Raw genomic sequence first — 17,109 nt, 5'->3', positions numbered from 1 at the left:
CAGCAAAAAGCAATCCTGCTTCTTAGTGCCATGGTCTAACATACCTCATTGTGCTCTCCAGCTCTAACCTCAGGACATGTGGAGCTTTACTGTTGCCTGTACTGGCTGGTGTTTAGGACATTCAGGAAACATTCTTCTATGAAAATTCAAGGAAGCCTCTCCAAATTTAGCTGGGGGTGTCTTTGCCTCCAAAGCAGAGCTTGGCTAGATTGAGGATGCTCAAATGAAATCCAAAACTTCCTTTTGTAGCACTTACATTCACTCCATAACACAACTGGCACATTGTCATTCTCTTTTTATTGTTGTGGATTAGTGTTCCTTTTAAATGAAAGCAGCCCCTTTGGGTTGCTTGCCTGGTTAGCCATGGCAGGAAGACAAATGATTTTTACAGTATCAGACATGCGGTTTCCTGTCTGTGTTTAACTCAGAGCGGAACATCATGGCCAGCTGGTCCACTGCTCCTCCAGACAACTAGATAATAGCCTGTAATAATTTTGTCTTTTGGACTGTCATCCAGATGTACTCTTCACAGGGCTCTTGTCCTACGCATGCATGCTGTTGCAGCTTTAGTGGAATGTGCATTTTCCTGTGTGTTTAGATAGACTTTCTGCTGTATTTAATTCAAATAAGAATGGCCCATTCATTTTGGCTGTAGGAGAGATGGGGAACCTGTGATCCTCCAGAGGTTGTTGGATTACAACTTCCATCATTCCTGATCATTTGCTGTGCTGGCTGGGGCTGATGGGATCTGGAGTCAAACAACATCTAGAGGTTCAGAAGTTCCCTATCCCTGGGTTGTAGTTTATAGATGTCAGCAAAGTGAGTTGTAGTCATGTGAATGATCTCTGCATCAAGGTGCTAACACACTTGATTTTCTTTGTCCATTAATTTTTTTTTAAAAAAATTGCTGTCTATTTTAAATGCCAAACTGTTGAGGCATTTGCATATGCCAAACAGTTGCTTATGTCTAAATAGCAGAAAGGTTTGAGGCTTAGAGACAGAAAATCATGAGTGCAGCAGCCGGTTCTAATTTCCCGAAGAGGCTAGACACTAGCTTCTAATGAAATAACTTTTAGCTACAGGCAAGTTAGTTTAAGAAACTGTCGTCCGTAGTCTTGGGAAAGCTGAGACTGCTAACCTCAGTCTCTAAAGGCACATTTCTCCATATTTAAATATGATTGTCAGTAATGATAGCTATTAAGAGTCCCCAAGAAACCTACATTTGAAAGTATTTGCAATGGGTAGAATTAAACCTAAAGCCTGCATCTCGTGTACATTTTTATTTTTAAGCTGACACATTTGGGGTGGGTGGGGAACACTGGAATTCAGTGTTCTATCTAATAAAATAGATGCAATTCATTTTGGTTAGTACAACTTTGAATTATACTCCTGAGTCGGTGAGATCTTTTAACTTGCACTATCTCATGTAATTAAATGTTATATAGAGTGTGTGGGGGACTTTCGTGGGGAAACAGAGTTGAGACTCAGTGGCATATGATGGTACTTAGGTTATGGTCTTCCTTTGCCAAACAAAATTGTGGCAGGCTGGCAAGCAACCTGTACGAACTGGAAATTTGAGTATGGTGGTATTTCAGTGGAAAAGTTCCCTTTAAAAGCAAAGTATCATGCCAGTGTGCTTTCAGTTGCTCTTTGTATAATTACTTACTAGAAAATGTCCCGGTTAGAGGGAGGGTGGAAGAGAGAACATTTCTTTCCAAAATGAAAAAAGTAGCAAAAAGGTAGAAAATAACGTGTGGCTCTATGTGGCACGCTCAAACTAAGAAATTCCATAGGTGAATTTGAACTGAAACTGGATTTAACCAGAAGGCATTTTTCTGGTGAGATGCAGCTGAAACAAATGACAACTGTACTGATTGCACAACTGATTGCCTTGTATTTTCTTTAGCTAAACTGGTAGGTCATTTTGCAGGGCTGGTGTACCACAGTGTGCCATCTGAGGTGGGTTGCTGCTGCTGCTTTTCCACACTGCCACCTTTCCCCTCACCTTCCATCCCCAGCTCATTTTCTCTTGTCCTGCTTGTCTCTGATTCCCTGCTCCTCCTCCTCCTTTCACTGGCACTTGCATTATGGGCCCATCGTTCCCTCAGTCTCTCACACTCAAAGGAAGGAGTCCTTCCCCAAAGCAAGGAATTGAGTTGGCCATGAGGAGTGCCTGCACTACTGCTGCTTTTCTGCTGTGGTAGCAAACACTATTCAACAGCCTCAGACCTTAAGATAGTGTCCTGCTGCAGTAGTGGTGCAGGCACTCTGGGTGGCCACCTCAGCCCCTGTGCCTTGTTCTGAGGAAGGACCCCTTCAGAATGAGGAGTGGTGGGCCTGGAGACCCTGGTTGGACCACCATCAGCTGTTTCCCTGCAACAGCAGCAGCAACACTCTGGGCATGTAAGTAATGGCAGCAGCAATAGCAGCAGCTGATGTCACAGCAGATGAGACACAGGCTGGCTGCTAGCCATGGTGGTGATGGGTAGCAGGCAGGCCCATGGGTAGTGGATGCAACCTGCAACCCCTTCAGATCCACCACCAGAGGCACATGTCTCACCATGCCTCATTTTAGGGCCAGCCTATATCCTGCTCACACCAAAGGAGGAGCAGATTGAGAGCATTTGGGCAGCATGCTGCTCATTTCTGGTCAGGATTGGCCCTGCTATTAGGCAGACTGAGGTGGCTACCTCAGGTAACAGTTGCTGGAGAGGAGGAAATGGCATTGAGCTGTTAGAGGACAAAGCCATATGGCCTGTACTGTGTCCCCCATACTAGCTTGCTGCCCTCAGGTGTGGTAGAGAATGCTGTCTCAATTGCCAGTGTTAATGTATCGTCACCTTGTAGTGATGAGTGGGCTTGCGTGTTCCAATGAACCCTGTGAGCGATGCCATTGGGAGTCATGTACTCCCAGCAGGGTCACCCATGGCGGTAAGGTCAAGGGAGAGGAACCAGACAAAGAACGATCCAAGAATGTCCTCAACGGCAGAACGGGCGGAGGATAACAATGTGTATGTTACAACGGCTGTGAAGGCGAATGAAGGCTGCAGCAGATAAAAGACTTCCAATCGTCGTGGTACCCATGCCATTGGATCAAAGCCTTTTTCTGTCAAGATTGTGTGTTGATCGTGGTGCGCCAATCTCCCCAAATGCAACAAATTCACGCACAGGCATCTTCTATAACAAAAGTCCCATGGCGATTGGCAAATGGCGACGGGTGCAGGACTGTGAAATCCAGAAGCCCCTAGTCATGGACTGGTACATTGGCAGTGGATACAGATTCAGACAGGTCCTTTGTTAAAACTTTATTTTGGAAGACAATCTTACTCGGTCACGAGTGATCGCCAAGAAGAATGTGGAATGGGGAAGGCAGAGAGGGTGCCATCTTGTCCCTTGTCTGAGGTTGCAAAAAGTGTTGAGCTGATGCTGATAAACCACAATCAACCAGAAAGTCTGATTTATCATTACTTCAAATGGCCGCTGTGTTTTTAAAAAATCCTCTCCATAGAAAGTTAGGGCATCAGCGTGAAGGAGAGAGTTGCCTAGGCTTCTTAGTTTTCTTCTTTCTTTGGGTGGGGGGACTCATGTAATGAGCATTCAGGTATGTGATTTCCATCCTGCTGTCTGAATTGCTTCACTTTGAGAAGGGCCTACCACCCTGTGACTTTCCAGAACACACAGATTAGTTTGAAATCTTAACTGTCATGAGTGTTGCTTGGAAATTGCCTTTATAGATGCCTCAGTTGAGCCAAAGACATTACTTTAAAGCAGTATGTTGGATTGTGATGCAAATTACTTATATGCTAAACATAGTTTGCGCAAACATTAGTCATTTATAGTTGTCAAGCAATTTAGCTTAACAAATCGTTGCCTGTGTATTGATTTACTGTAATTCTACAGAATGCAGTTCAGTAATTCTCAGTGATGTCATCTCTTCTCCCTGCCCCCATATTGTATTATTCAAGCTTCAAATGGGGAATTCCATGAAAATGTTAATCTACAGACCCATTTGTTCATTTTCATATATAGTTAAGATGTTCTCTATCTTTTTAGGTCCTTCTTGGTCTGCCTGCAGTCAATGTATGCCATACTTGCTCTTTTTAACAATACCAAAGTGTAGAAGAGCTGTTCTGCTGGCATGTTTTAACATTTTATCTTCAAATATGTTAGAGGACAGATTTGCTAAAGTTCCTATTAAGGATAGGTGCTGTCTGTGTAATCAACAGGAACTTGAAACAGTTTCCCATGTGCTTTTTTACTGTAGATTTTATCAAGGGGTCAGAGAAAATAATCTACCCCCTTACGAGGCAGTTTCCTGGTCGATCCGATTCTGAGCATTTCCCTTGAGGGATCCAATAAATTCATTACTGAACAGGTAGCAATATTTCTGAATGTAGTAATCTCTCTTAGAAATGCAATGATCATTAGCTCTTAAATCCTCACCTTTGCTCTTTTGATGTTATGATTATGTATTTATCCAGTTGTGTAGTTTTTAATGGTTGGTTGGCCACAATAGAATGTATGTTTATGTTTATCTTTTTAAAGATAATTTCCCCAAGTTTCATTACCTGGCTATAGTTTTTCAAAATGGCAGTTTACACATGAGTAAAACAACCAGAAGCATGGCATGCTGGATGACTCAGAATTTCTCTGTTTTTTCTAACCTTCAGTTAAAGACCTGTCTAAGAAAATAGGCAGTAAGGTTGTTGTTCTTATGTTGCTTCAAATCCATTCTGACTTATGGTGACCCTAATGAATCAGTGACCTCCAAGAGCATCTGTCATGAACCACCCTTTTCAGATCTTGTAAGTTCAAGTCTGTGGCTTCCTTTATGGAATCAATCCATCACTTGTTTGGTCTTCCTCTTTTTCTGCTCCCTTCTGGTTTTCCCAGCATTATTGTCTCTTCTAGTGAATCATGTTTTCTCATTATGTGTCCAAAGTATGATAACCTGAAGGAGCAGGTTCGCAGTTTGGGAGACCTCCTGGATCCTGCCCTGCTGCTTGAGTATCAGGTGGCTGCGGTAGCCAGGAGTGCTTTTGGCCAACTCACACTGGTCTACCAGCTGTGTCCATTCCTGGAGGCAATTGACTTGGCCACAGTGAAACGTGCATTGGTGACATGGAGGCTTGATTACTGTAATGGACTCTATGTGGGGCTGCCTTTGAAAACGGTTTGGAAATTGCAGTTGGTTCAAAATGCAGCAGCCAGAATGTTAACTGGAGCACAGTGCAGGGAGCATATCACCCCTGTGCTTTATCAACTCTACTGGCTCCCAATTTGTTTCTGGGCCCAATTCAAAGTGCTGTTTTTGACCTTTAAAGCCCTAAACAGCCTTGGACCAATATACCTGAGGGACCGCTTACACCCACATGTACCTGCCCGGGATTTAAAATCATCTGCCTCTGGTCTCCTCTCCGTACCTGGAATAAAAGGTGTTAGACTGATAGGCATGCGGGAGAGAACTTTTTCAGCTGTGGCCCCCAAGCTTTGGAATACATTACCCCAAGAAGCCTGCTCTGCTCCCTCCCTGTTGATTTTCCGGAGACTTCTGAAAACGATCTTGTTCCGGAGAGCCTTTGAGAGGGACTGAAGGTAGAGCCTGACACTGATTTTATGCCTTCTACATTAAATTTTACCTTTGTAGTCCCTTTAGTACCACCCCCTATATGTGTGTGTATTGTATTTTATATATTTTAATTGTATTTTATGTGTTTTAATTTATTTTAATGTTTTTGTGATTTTACTGTTTACAATTTTATTATGTACGTGTTTGATTTTATTTTTGTAAGCCCACCTGAATGCTGTATTATAGGGTAGAAGGGCGGGATAGAAATATTTTAAATAAATAAATAAATAACCTCAGTTTCATCATTTTAGCTTCTAGTGCCAGTTCTGGTTTAATTAAGGCAGTAAGTTAATAACCCTTTATTGTACTGATACTTTTGCTTTCTCATTTGGTAAACTGGAAAGAAATTTTATGTTAGGAACAAAATCAGATGCGCACAGAGTAATAAAACGTATGTTGGATGAATGTGCTATGCTGGTCACAAAAACACATACTTTTTCCCCTCAACAAATGAAAAGAAAAAGCTATAATTTTGAACTTTATTTTCTTCTTTCAGGTTGTTAACATTAAGAAAATGTGATGAGATATTCTCTAAAGTATGTTTTACATGCAACAGTTCTTGTGACCAGTGTGACACTATAATGTGCAACTTACTTAACATAAATGTGTTGTCATGACAACCCTAAAAAGGGATTTAAATGGGACTATTTTTATACCATACTCTTTACAGAGAGAGACAGGCCCTTGCCCTCAAGAAGTTTGCAATCTGACATACAAGTCACATAAGGGGAGGGCACATATACATTATTCCTTTTAGAAGAAAGATAATATTATATGTTAATATATTTAGTAATTACATAACATTTTAGGTTAATTATCAGTAAACTTCAGCTTGGGTGTGGTTTAGAAAAGTGTATATATTTATCTAGTAGATCCCCAACCCCTTTCTTAAAGCATATAGAGGTTTCCGCCAGCTTTCTGTCATATGTATCAAGGAGGCAGGCCCATCCTGGTTGGATCTGCCGAGCTTGGCTGAATGGGTGGATCATCTAGAGATACAAAGATTCACCTTAGGAGCAGAAGGTCTCTTGCTTTGCCTCAGGGAGCAATACAACCCTGTAAAACGTTGAAGGCAGTCTTGAGCATAAATTAATATTTCACATGATTTATAATAAACACTACAAATACAGGCAATAATGCCCTTATGGGAAATGGGATTATCCTAAAAAAAAAAAGACCACAGAAGCAGAAACATCCATTGACGTACTGGTGCCAGTTGGCAATTTAGTTATTGTTGCGTTTGAGATGGGGAAATTAAAAAGAAAATTTATTGGTGAAAATTTGTTGTGAAAATTTGCTTGATCATTAATATTAAATCCTCATCCTAAAAAAGGCAGCATCCGTGATACTTGTCTTCTCTGCCAGTGATGATAAATGTTGGGCTGAAAGGAAACAATTCATTAGGGTGTTGCCATGGACACGTGCACATTCTCGTGGGCATTACGACTACCCACATGGCCTTGATGCTGGCCTGCAACTTGTGAATGTCATTTTAAATAATGTAATTGTAACAATATAGTTATTGTATTCTGATCTTTATTTGTGTTTTATTGCATGCTTGGGCATTTTTACCAAAAATATTTAAGCAGCATGTACATTTTCTAAATAAATAATCAAACACAAGCTGCATAAGAAGGACCTTGCTGGAATTGATAATCTATATACCTCTGTGTTAGATGATATGAGGGAATGACAAGAGGAATCTCATTTAATTCATTTATGATTATGACTTTTGCTCCAACCCCAAAAGCAAGTTTGCCATCATTTCTACTGAATTCTGCAAAATAGAAAGAAATCTTGCCTGGCCTGACACATATGATAGAATTAGCATTGCTTAAACAAAAGTCTAGCACTGCAAGAATAGAGTCAGCTTTTTATCAAGTTGCCGCAGACGAGCATTCAATAATTGCAGATGGATATAAGCTGTAACGACTGTGAAGCAACACTTTTGAGAACTTGTGTAGGATCAAACCAGTGGTACATATAATAGTGGTGGTTAATGTGTGTTGTCTGGAGCAACATAGCCAATCTAGAATTACTTGTTCCAGAAAATTACCAAGAAACATTAGAAGATTTGTTAAGTACAAAAGTTATAGGATACTAAATGTACAAGTCAAAGCAGAGGATACATTTTATATTATTGCCTTGTTTCTGAATAATTTATTGGCGCTTAACAAAGTAGCTTTGGATGCTTTAATAAATCTGTTTCAGTTTTAACATCTGTGGCTTATACTTTACTATAACATGTTCATCTGGTACAATAGTCCATGAGTGTGTAGCTTTCAATCCCATTAAATTCAACAGAAGTTAAACTACTTAACTGTGAACAGGACTGTCAGCTGTAAATGGACAGAAGGAGCTGTTAATATCTTTCACATATTATCAAAGTAGTGGTCGACCCTGGTATGATTCACTAGCCTCAAGCCTCCACTGCTCCCTATGAGCAAACAAAACGAACCTAGGAAGCAAGAGAATCAGTAGTGTGATACTTCCCTTTAATGACACTGTGGCTTACAGTTTCTAAATATACTTCCCTAGTAAGTTTTTTTTTTTAAAGAACATTCCAGTTCACAGCAGGTTGAAAATCAGGACAGGCAAGTGTTACAGACATCTTTGTACACACCTGAATGGCAAACAAGTCCAACATAACTATTTTTGTTCTATCCCTTAATTTTTTTCACTCCTTATGAACAGTTAGCACTCATCTAAAGCTGTTAAAAGGTAGTGTTGCTGCTGGACTATATCAGAGGGAAAATTGCACTCTCCCAACATAGGATTCCCAGCAACTGGTATTTAGAGAAAATGAGTTGGATCAGATTTAGTCATACTTAAGAAGACTAACTTAAGTCCCATTGATTTCAGTGGGTCTGCTGTGTGTATGACTAAGGCCGCAATCCTAGCCTTGCTTACTCCTGTTGAATTCAATGGGTTTTAGTCCCACATTAGTGGATTTAGGGTTGCAGCCTAAGTCTGGATCCAGCACAGTATCCTAAATTGGGGTGGGAAACCTTTTTCAGCCTCTGGGTCAGATCAGAACTGGTCCCTCCTCTGTGGGCCATTTTTGACAGGTGGATGACTGCACCCCCTGTCCATCACCTGACAAGCCTCTGCTTGCTCTTTGATAATAAAAGCCAGCAGCAGATACAGATCACCAAAATAAGCCTCTGCCTGGTGCCTTTTAAAGAACAAGCGGGGCTTATCCCTCATCTTAGTGCTGTAGTGCTTAATGGTAACAGCAGCGATAAGAGATCCCTTATCTTCGATCTTGGCAGTTAGTGCTTAGATTGAAAATAATAAATCTCCACACCCAACTTAACAGAATTTAAGAGGTGGGTGTGATTTACCCAGATTGACCTTGCAAGCCAAAATCAGAGATCTGGTAGGCCTGATTAGGCCCACAGGCCAGAGTTTCTCCACCCCGGATCTTCCTTGTCATAAGGTGACAGACATGCTTTCTAAATCGTATCTCTGCATAGGAGTTATATACGGATACATTTGAACTTTGTATATTTTGTGATTCACTGCTGCAAATGGTACATTAGTGATAAAATTCAATGTGCTTTTCTGTGCCAAGGAGCAGTGCCAGCAGGGGGAGGGGGCAAGTACCTAGAGCTGGCAGTGAATGTCCATTCTCCTTTAGGAATCCAATGTGATGTCTAGAATTTGGCCCGGACAACAAACAATGCCTGGATCATATGCAGCAGGCTAAGTATTGTGGTCCATCTGCTGCTTGACAAATGCCATGAAGGCTGTTCATAAAAACCTGAGTGGGAAGTTATCAAGCAACTGGCCTGCTGGAATCTGCTGTAGCTCAATTTAGACGGGTGAAGCTTCCCTTCTGAGAGCCTATGCAACTGCATGAAGACTTTCACTGGCCCACTAAATGTCTAATATTCATATATTTCAGATGGCATTAAATATTACACCAAATCTCCCAGTATGAATGAATGAATGATGATCTTTATTGTTTTTAGCCAAAGGCCATCACAATACAATACAAAAAGAAGAATTTTTTTAAAAGCACATTAAAATTACCAGCGATAAAGGTACAGCATCCTAAGATAAACAAGGATAAGATTCATAAACTCATTACAACATAATAAAAATACAATAACACCCCATTTGAGTATATTAAGACCCCCGGGGAGGATTTAAAATTAAGAATACTAATTTAAGGACACATCGGAGGTAGACGGCAATTGTTTTAAATATCTAACTCTCAGTTTCCCTGCGGCCAGGGCAAACTTCGCTACCTGAGTGGTTACAAAAATATCAGTACCCGCAAGAAGAACGCAGGTTCTCCCAGTATGTGAACCCACAGCTACAGGGATTGCAAATATTTCTTTAATTTCTTACAAGGAACCATCTCAAATACTAACTCCTATCAATTTCTGTGCCCCTCCAGTATCCCTGTTCTTCCATTCTTCCCTAGTCCCGTGATTCTCTTCCTCTCTGTGCTCTTTCTCATTACTTCAAACTTTTCTCCATACCTGTTAATGTCTTTGGCAATTCCCAGAAGCTGCCAGGACCTTTTTCTCATTGACCAACTTTAGCTGTCCATTGGCTGCTAGCTATTCCAGCAGAGGAAATACTCTAATGTGGTTAGTTTCTGATAACCAGGGCAACTGTTGTGAGTAGGGTTGCTCTAGGGTTATCTATCATGGCAGCCTTCTATAGGGCTGAACTGCACATTAACATGCCAACATGCAACAGCAGCCCAATGGCCATTTTGTATGGGGGGAAAACAGGGTTCCTAATAGTGAATTTCTCTGAACTTTAATCTGAGAGGTAAGAAATGAGATCCTGTGCATGTTTGCTGAGAATGGATTGATCATTTGCATGCTTTTTGACTTCAAGGGGATTTACTCCTATGCAGTCATGCTTAGGATAGGTGAACCTGACCATGGGGCAGGAGGAGAATGGGGAGAGGGAGGGCTGGAGTGGGCAGGGGAGGAGAGGAAGAAGAGAGGAGGAGGGGAGGTGGAGGTGGGAGGGGATAAGAAAGAGAGAGGAGCAGGGGGGAGGGGAGGTTTGATCATTTACATGCTTATTGAGTTCAGTAGGAACTCCTATACTCTTCTGCAATCATGCTTAGGATAGGTGAAGCTGACCTGGGGGAGGGGCAGAGAGAGGGAGGGGAGGGGAGGAGATTGAGGGAGTGGGCACTGGGCAGAGGGAAAGCCCCTTTCCTTTCCAAAATGAAAACATTAACAGTATCATTATTTTTAAGGATTTCCCCCAGATTTTTATTGTACAGCAGACACATGTAGTCTCCCATCCAAATTTAAACCAAAGCTGTCCCTGGCTACATCCACACCAGACACTTATTCCACTTTAACAGTCATGGCTTCCCCCCCAAAATCCTGGGAAGTGTTGTTTGTGAAGAGTGCTGACAGAGCTATTCCCCTGACAGAGCTACAATCACAGAAGAGGGGCTGACTATTAAACCACTCTGGCCACTGGAGCTCTGTCAGGGGAATAGGAGTCTCCTAATGCTCTCAGCCCCCTTTACAAACTACACTTCCCAGGATTATTTGGGGGAAGCCATGACTGTTGAAAGTGGAAAAATGCCTGGCATGGATGTGGCCCCCAATTAGACAAGTGAAACTGTTAGCTTGTTAGTTTTAGAACTCTGACAGTTGTTTCTTACTGAGCTTGTCTGTCATATACGTCAATGTTAAATTTCTTAAATTAATTAAAAATCAGCCATGCATTTTTTTAAACTTTTAAACTGCAGAATATGAAGGCCACAGTATGGGGCAAGGTCAGTAGTAGGAGTACAGGTACTCTGTGAACATGGCTGATTTTTTAATTAATTGCAACAAATTATGAGACCACTGACAGAAAAAAGTCCAACAGGGGTCTGGATTTTTCTCTCTCGTTTTACCCTTTAAACTCTAGATTCTCTGAGTGGTTTGTGTGTCACCATGAAAACTCAGAGGGTTGTTTTGTAAGGTTTTGTTTTGAAATGACCTTATAGGAAGCAGCAGAATGGCATGGGGGTATTTTCAACTTAACATGTTGGAATGTGAAAAATCCATTCTGGCTATAGTATACAGCCACTCTTGTGGCTGTATAATAACACTTTAGGTGTCTTGAAAAATGTTTATTTAATACGAGCTAAAAGAAAATGGGCTGATGCCTACATTGTATTCCCCCAGCCATTTTGTTTCTCTCTTCCCCATCCCAAAAATATTTGAACCTTCTGCAGCAAATAGAATGGGTAGTCAGAAAACCCAAGAGTATAGCGACACAAGCCACTCATTTCACTGTGGTTAAGAGGTCCATTGTGTGTCTTGCTTAGTCCAGATTTTCACCGTTTGAACGAGTGTTTTACACATACACAGAATGGAAAGCAGTAATTTCAAAGCATACATTTTGCTCTGCTAAACTTTGATGATGACACATCCTTTTAGTCTAGACTAAATCTCTTCAAACTTTTTAAAAACAGTCTTATGAAACATAGCCCTTTTGTGCCAGCTTCCTCTTTTGATAGATATTGCCTTACACCAATATCTATAAGAATGACAGATTATCTCTGTGCTGGTATTGGCTAGAATTGCTTTCTGATGGTCTTGGTGTAGTGAAAAATTGCTGTTCTGCATCTATGCACATGTAAGCACACTATGATTTCAGAAGCAAGCAAGAAGCCCCCCCCATTTATTTATTTTACCTAAATCTGTTTTTACCCAAATAGGAGAAAAATCATACAGTGTTGTCTGAACTGATTTCTTTGGTTGGTTGGGAAACAGGAAACGCTTCCTTTGGGCTTGCAGAATTATGCAGTTTGGCAGATCCTGGATCTAGGTTAAAGTGATCTACAATATTAACCTGAATTTATCTTAAAGATATTTATGCTGCTTTGTATGCATACTTCAGTATTTTATTTCATTCTTCCAGATATAACCTCAAGTCTAGATGAAGTGAAAGATGTGATTTCTAAAGTTGCAGTGATAAGCCTAGTCCCATTGCTTGTGATTGCTGTTGCTGTGATCCTTATCTTCTACTGCTACCGTATTCAAAGGAGGAGGAAGCTCAACAAAGCATGGGAGAAGAATGTGAAGTCCAAGAAGCATAAAGACTGTAGTGATGTTTGTGCCATTATGTTGGATGATGACCGCTCTGACATTAGTTCCACTTGTGCCAATAACATTAACCATAATACTGAACTGTTGCCCATTGAGCTGGACATCCTAGTGGGCAAAGGGCGGTTTGCTGAAGTTTATAAGGCTAAACTGAAACAAAACACATCAGAACAGTTTGAAACAGTGGCTGTCAAGATCTTCTCCTATGAAGAATATGCTTCCTGGAAGACTGAGAAAGACATCTTCTCTGACATAAATCTGAAGCATGAGAATATTCTACAGTTCCTCACAGCGGAGGAACGAAAGACTGATCTAGGCAAACAGTACTGGTTGATCACTGCCTTCCACTCAAGGGGAAATTTGCAGGAGTACCTTATAAAACACATCATTAGCTGGGAGGACCTCTGGAAACTGGGTGGATCTTTGGCTCGAGGGATTGCCCATCTTCACAGTGACCATACACCTTGTGGCCGACCCAAAACACCTATTGTCCACAGAGACCTAAAGAGCTCCAATATCCTGGTGAAAAATGATTTAACCTGCTGCCTCTGTGACTTTGGGCTCTCGCTGCGGCTGGATCCTACCCTCTCTGTAGATGATCTGGCTAACAGTGGGCAGGTGAGCTGTGACATGGGCAGCAATAGAAAAGCCAAAGCTTAGAAGATTTAAAACAGGCCTTGGCAAAGTGTCCACTGTTGTAATGGGTTAGCATTTGGAGGGAGGGCTTGTATAATTGCAGGACATGCACATCATCCCCATGCAGGATCTTTTCCAGCAAGAGATAGGAAACCCTTTTTCAGGGTAGAGGGTAGTTTTTGCCCCCATTGTAGTAGTGTCTCCAAAGTGTGGCTCTTTACTTTTTCCGTTTATGAATGAATGGCAACTATTCACACTTAACAGGATATTGAAATCCCATTGGGACTGGGATTAAACCTTGTGATTGCACTGAATATTGAGCCTATTCCTGTCGTCTTTGCACAGTCTCTTCATCTACACAGCTAAAACCGGGATTGTCTTTTGGAGTGTTGGGAACTGGGCAGTGGTGGTGGTATGGGTTTTTTAAAAAAAGAAAAGAAAAATGTTTTTTTAAAAAATCAAGGGCAGCAAATCCATGACGTGCAGTCATTTCATGTGAGCTTTCAGAACAGGTTATCGCTTCAAAATAATTTTTAACTATTTTGTAAATACTAACAGGTTGGCACAGCAAGGTATATGGCTCCTGAAGTCCTGGAATCCAGAATGAACTTAGATAATGTTGAATCCTTCAAGCAAACTGATGTATATTCCATGGCTTTGGTTCTGTGGGAAATGACATCTCGCTGCAATGGTGTTGGAGGTATGTTTGGCGTGCTACATTTATGTGATTGCATACTACTGGGCTCCAAAAGTTGCAGTAACGTTTGTTTCATTTGTTATTGATTTATTTAACTTGAACCTTGCCCTTTCTCCGAAGACCTTGGACTAGTTTACAATATGATTCATAGGTGATCTCCCATCCAGGCAGCTTCCTGGTCTAGGTCAGCAATAGAATTGGGCCATAATTCTATGTGCATTCAGACCATATCCTAACCATTTGGCATCACTTCTTAGGAACAGTTTCCCTTCTGTTTGATAGTAGCCAAGATACAGTTATAGTTAATGGTCCACACTACTGGAACCTGTTAGATCCAATCCATACTTCGGGTGCTCCAATAGTATGAAGTCCCTTTCACCATATGGTATACAAGCTGTTGTCCCTTCTAGACAGAGGGAGCCTTGCTACTGCTATGTGGGTGCTCTTACAACATCCACGTTAGACTACCAAAATGCATCATATGTGGGGCTGACCTGAAGAAGCTTTCGTTTGTTTAGAGCAGACTTTCCAAACATAGTCCCCTCCATATGTTGGACTACAGCTGCCGTGGTCCCAAGTGCAAAATGTAATCCAAAATATCTGAAGATTACCAAGAGATGACAAGTTTAGAATGGCAGTTCAGACAGTTGTCTGGGGTCTGTCACTCTGAACATGTAGCACCTATTCTAAAATGATCTCCATTGATTTCCAATGCATTTCTGGGCTCAATTCAAGGTGTAGGTTTTAACCTTTCAAAGGAGTGTTGGGATCAAGATCCTGAAATGACTTTTTGCCTCCCATATGAGCTTGCCCAAAATTTGGGATCTAGATCTGCATCAGGGACTGCTACAGGCACCTTCATTGGGAGTGATGAGCCATGTGGCAAAAGGGGAAAGGACCTTTTCAGTGACAGTGTCTCATTTGAGGAATGCTTTCCCTTGACAGTTAAGGAAGGCAAAAATAGTTCTATCACTTTGAAAACATTAAGTCCTTTAGGTTTTTTTGTGGCTTTTTATAGTTTTCTGTTTTTTATTGATTTGATTATTAGTTTTATCCATTTGTTTTGTTGATCTCAGTCTTGAAATTTTAAATGATCTTGCTTATCCTTCTCGTTCTGCCTGTTTTATATAGTTTTATTTTTTTTTGCAAGCCAGTTTTTGATAGTTTTAAATTTTAAAAGGGGCCTAGAAATACATTAAGTTAAAATAAAATAGGTTTAATTATTTTATCTTCATTTTCCTAAAAGGAGGCTTAACTGAAAACAATTACAAAACCCAATTGTAATCCAGTAAGCATTTTTACTTATTCTAGAAGGAACATAAACGTTATGCTCCAGAACAACATATTTCTGGCAGAACACGTCACATGATTCTGCTGCTGGAGCTAAGTAGGTCTGGACCTGAGCATTGCCTGGGATGGATGATCTCTGGGTTGGGGGGGGCAGGGATATATAAATAAAAAAATAAATTGTTCTGTTAGGGTGCAAGTTGAAACTAAAACAGGATATTCCATGCATTAAGCAATGTTCACGGCTCAATTCACCCCTTGATAGATTAGCTCACATAATCTACATTGTAATGCGCCACTAGTGGAGAAAGCGGGAAGCAAGATGTACTATGCCACAGGTATACTTCTTGAATAAAAGTCTTATAAAATATTTTTTTATGGTTCAACCTTGTACAAGCCTGTTCATACCTTAAGATTTGTGTCCAAAGCCCTGTTGAGATTCCCATCAGCAAATGAAGTTACACTGGTCAGCATACTGGCCAGGGATTTTTCAGTAGTGGCATTACAATTTTGGAATACAATCCCACATGGTATTAGGCAGGCTCCATCCCTAGATATTTGAAACAGGCTTTAATTTTTTTTTACCTTGGCTCACTAATTGTGGCTGGGGAATCTGATAGTGTGATCAGGTCTCTGTGTCTATACTTAGTTGTATTTTTTAATGTTGAACTGGTGTTGGTCACTAGTGTTAATAATATGGGATTATGTTATATTGAAGTGATTGAGATGTTTTAAAATGATATTTATTGTACTCTGATGGATTATGTGAATGGTCTTTGGAAAAAAATTATTCTTGAAAGGCAGCATAGACATTAAACATATAAATAATGTAATTAAGCTGCATGTTACTATGTGTGTTCCTACAGTGTGTAGGAAAATTCCCTGCCACTCCCATACTATCTCAGGTCACTAAGCAATCTAACCTGGACAGGAAATAAAATCCTAGCTCCCAAACAAAGTTAACCACATTGGGAGGCTTGGTTGTCTTTTCCATTCAGGCCCTAAGAGAGACAATTTTCAGCATGAATCCACCCCACCTAATACCCAAATTTGAACAGTGTCAGTGACAAACACTTCAGAATAATTATGCGTTCTAATTTCCAGCTCTTTCCCATGTGAACCCAAAGCACCGTTGCACTTCTGATAGCTCCTAATCCAGCTACATTCTCTAGTCAGAAACACTGGCACAATAAAATAGATTGAATATTATTTGAAAGTGGTCGTCTTCAGTCTAATTGTTTCCTTTTTTGGAAAACTTCATTTCTAATCATTGCAAAGGAACCAAAGTTCATTGAGGGTCTAATGTTCCACCTGAGAAAGTAACCTTTTTATGCTTCTATTTCCATCAAAAATCATAGCTGAGTTAATCAGACACATTCTAGTGTGTGGTGTCTGCTGTCTAGGGTATGATGGCACGGTATGCCAGTACATAAAACTACATACGGTATGTCGATTTCTCAGACATGCCTAAAATGTTGACCTTGTGCTGACGAATCAGAAAGTGCAGAATTCTACATCTTTAGGAAACATTATGGAGATGGAGCCATTTCCATGAGCAAGCTGGGCATCTGCTGCAGCACAGTTGGTGTTCTCTGATTAGCATCTAGGAGGGAACCAAATAGTATTAGCATAGAAAAGACATCTCCAGCCAACAGAATGGAATGTAGCTCTAGATCAGTAAAGGGTTCCTTTACCCTCAAATCATGTGTGGGAAGAAACTTACATCTGTGTGAAATTACTCCATGGGCCACTTTGGACTATCATTTGGACTATTG

The 17,109-nt window shown here is 40.8% G+C and overlaps 1 protein-coding gene across 1 annotated transcript in view; it reads left to right on the top strand.

The window, feature by feature from the left end:
* TGFBR2 (transforming growth factor beta receptor 2) overlaps positions 1-17,109 on the top strand; it is a 68,414-nt gene that overhangs the window by 34,188 nt on the left and 17,117 nt on the right. Inside the window, exons 4-5 of the mRNA XM_061586849.1 lie at positions 12,530-13,332; positions 13,909-14,050. Coding sequence (XP_061442833.1) covers positions 12,530-13,332; positions 13,909-14,050 — 945 coding nt within the window. The remainder of the gene's footprint in view (positions 1-12,529; positions 13,333-13,908; positions 14,051-17,109) is intronic.

Source organism: Rhineura floridana, chromosome 10 (genome assembly GCF_030035675.1).
Source record: "Rhineura floridana isolate rRhiFlo1 chromosome 10, rRhiFlo1.hap2, whole genome shotgun sequence".
Classification (NCBI taxonomy): domain Eukaryota; kingdom Metazoa; phylum Chordata; class Lepidosauria; order Squamata; family Rhineuridae; genus Rhineura; species Rhineura floridana.
This window is presented reverse-complemented; position numbering and strand designations above follow the sequence as displayed.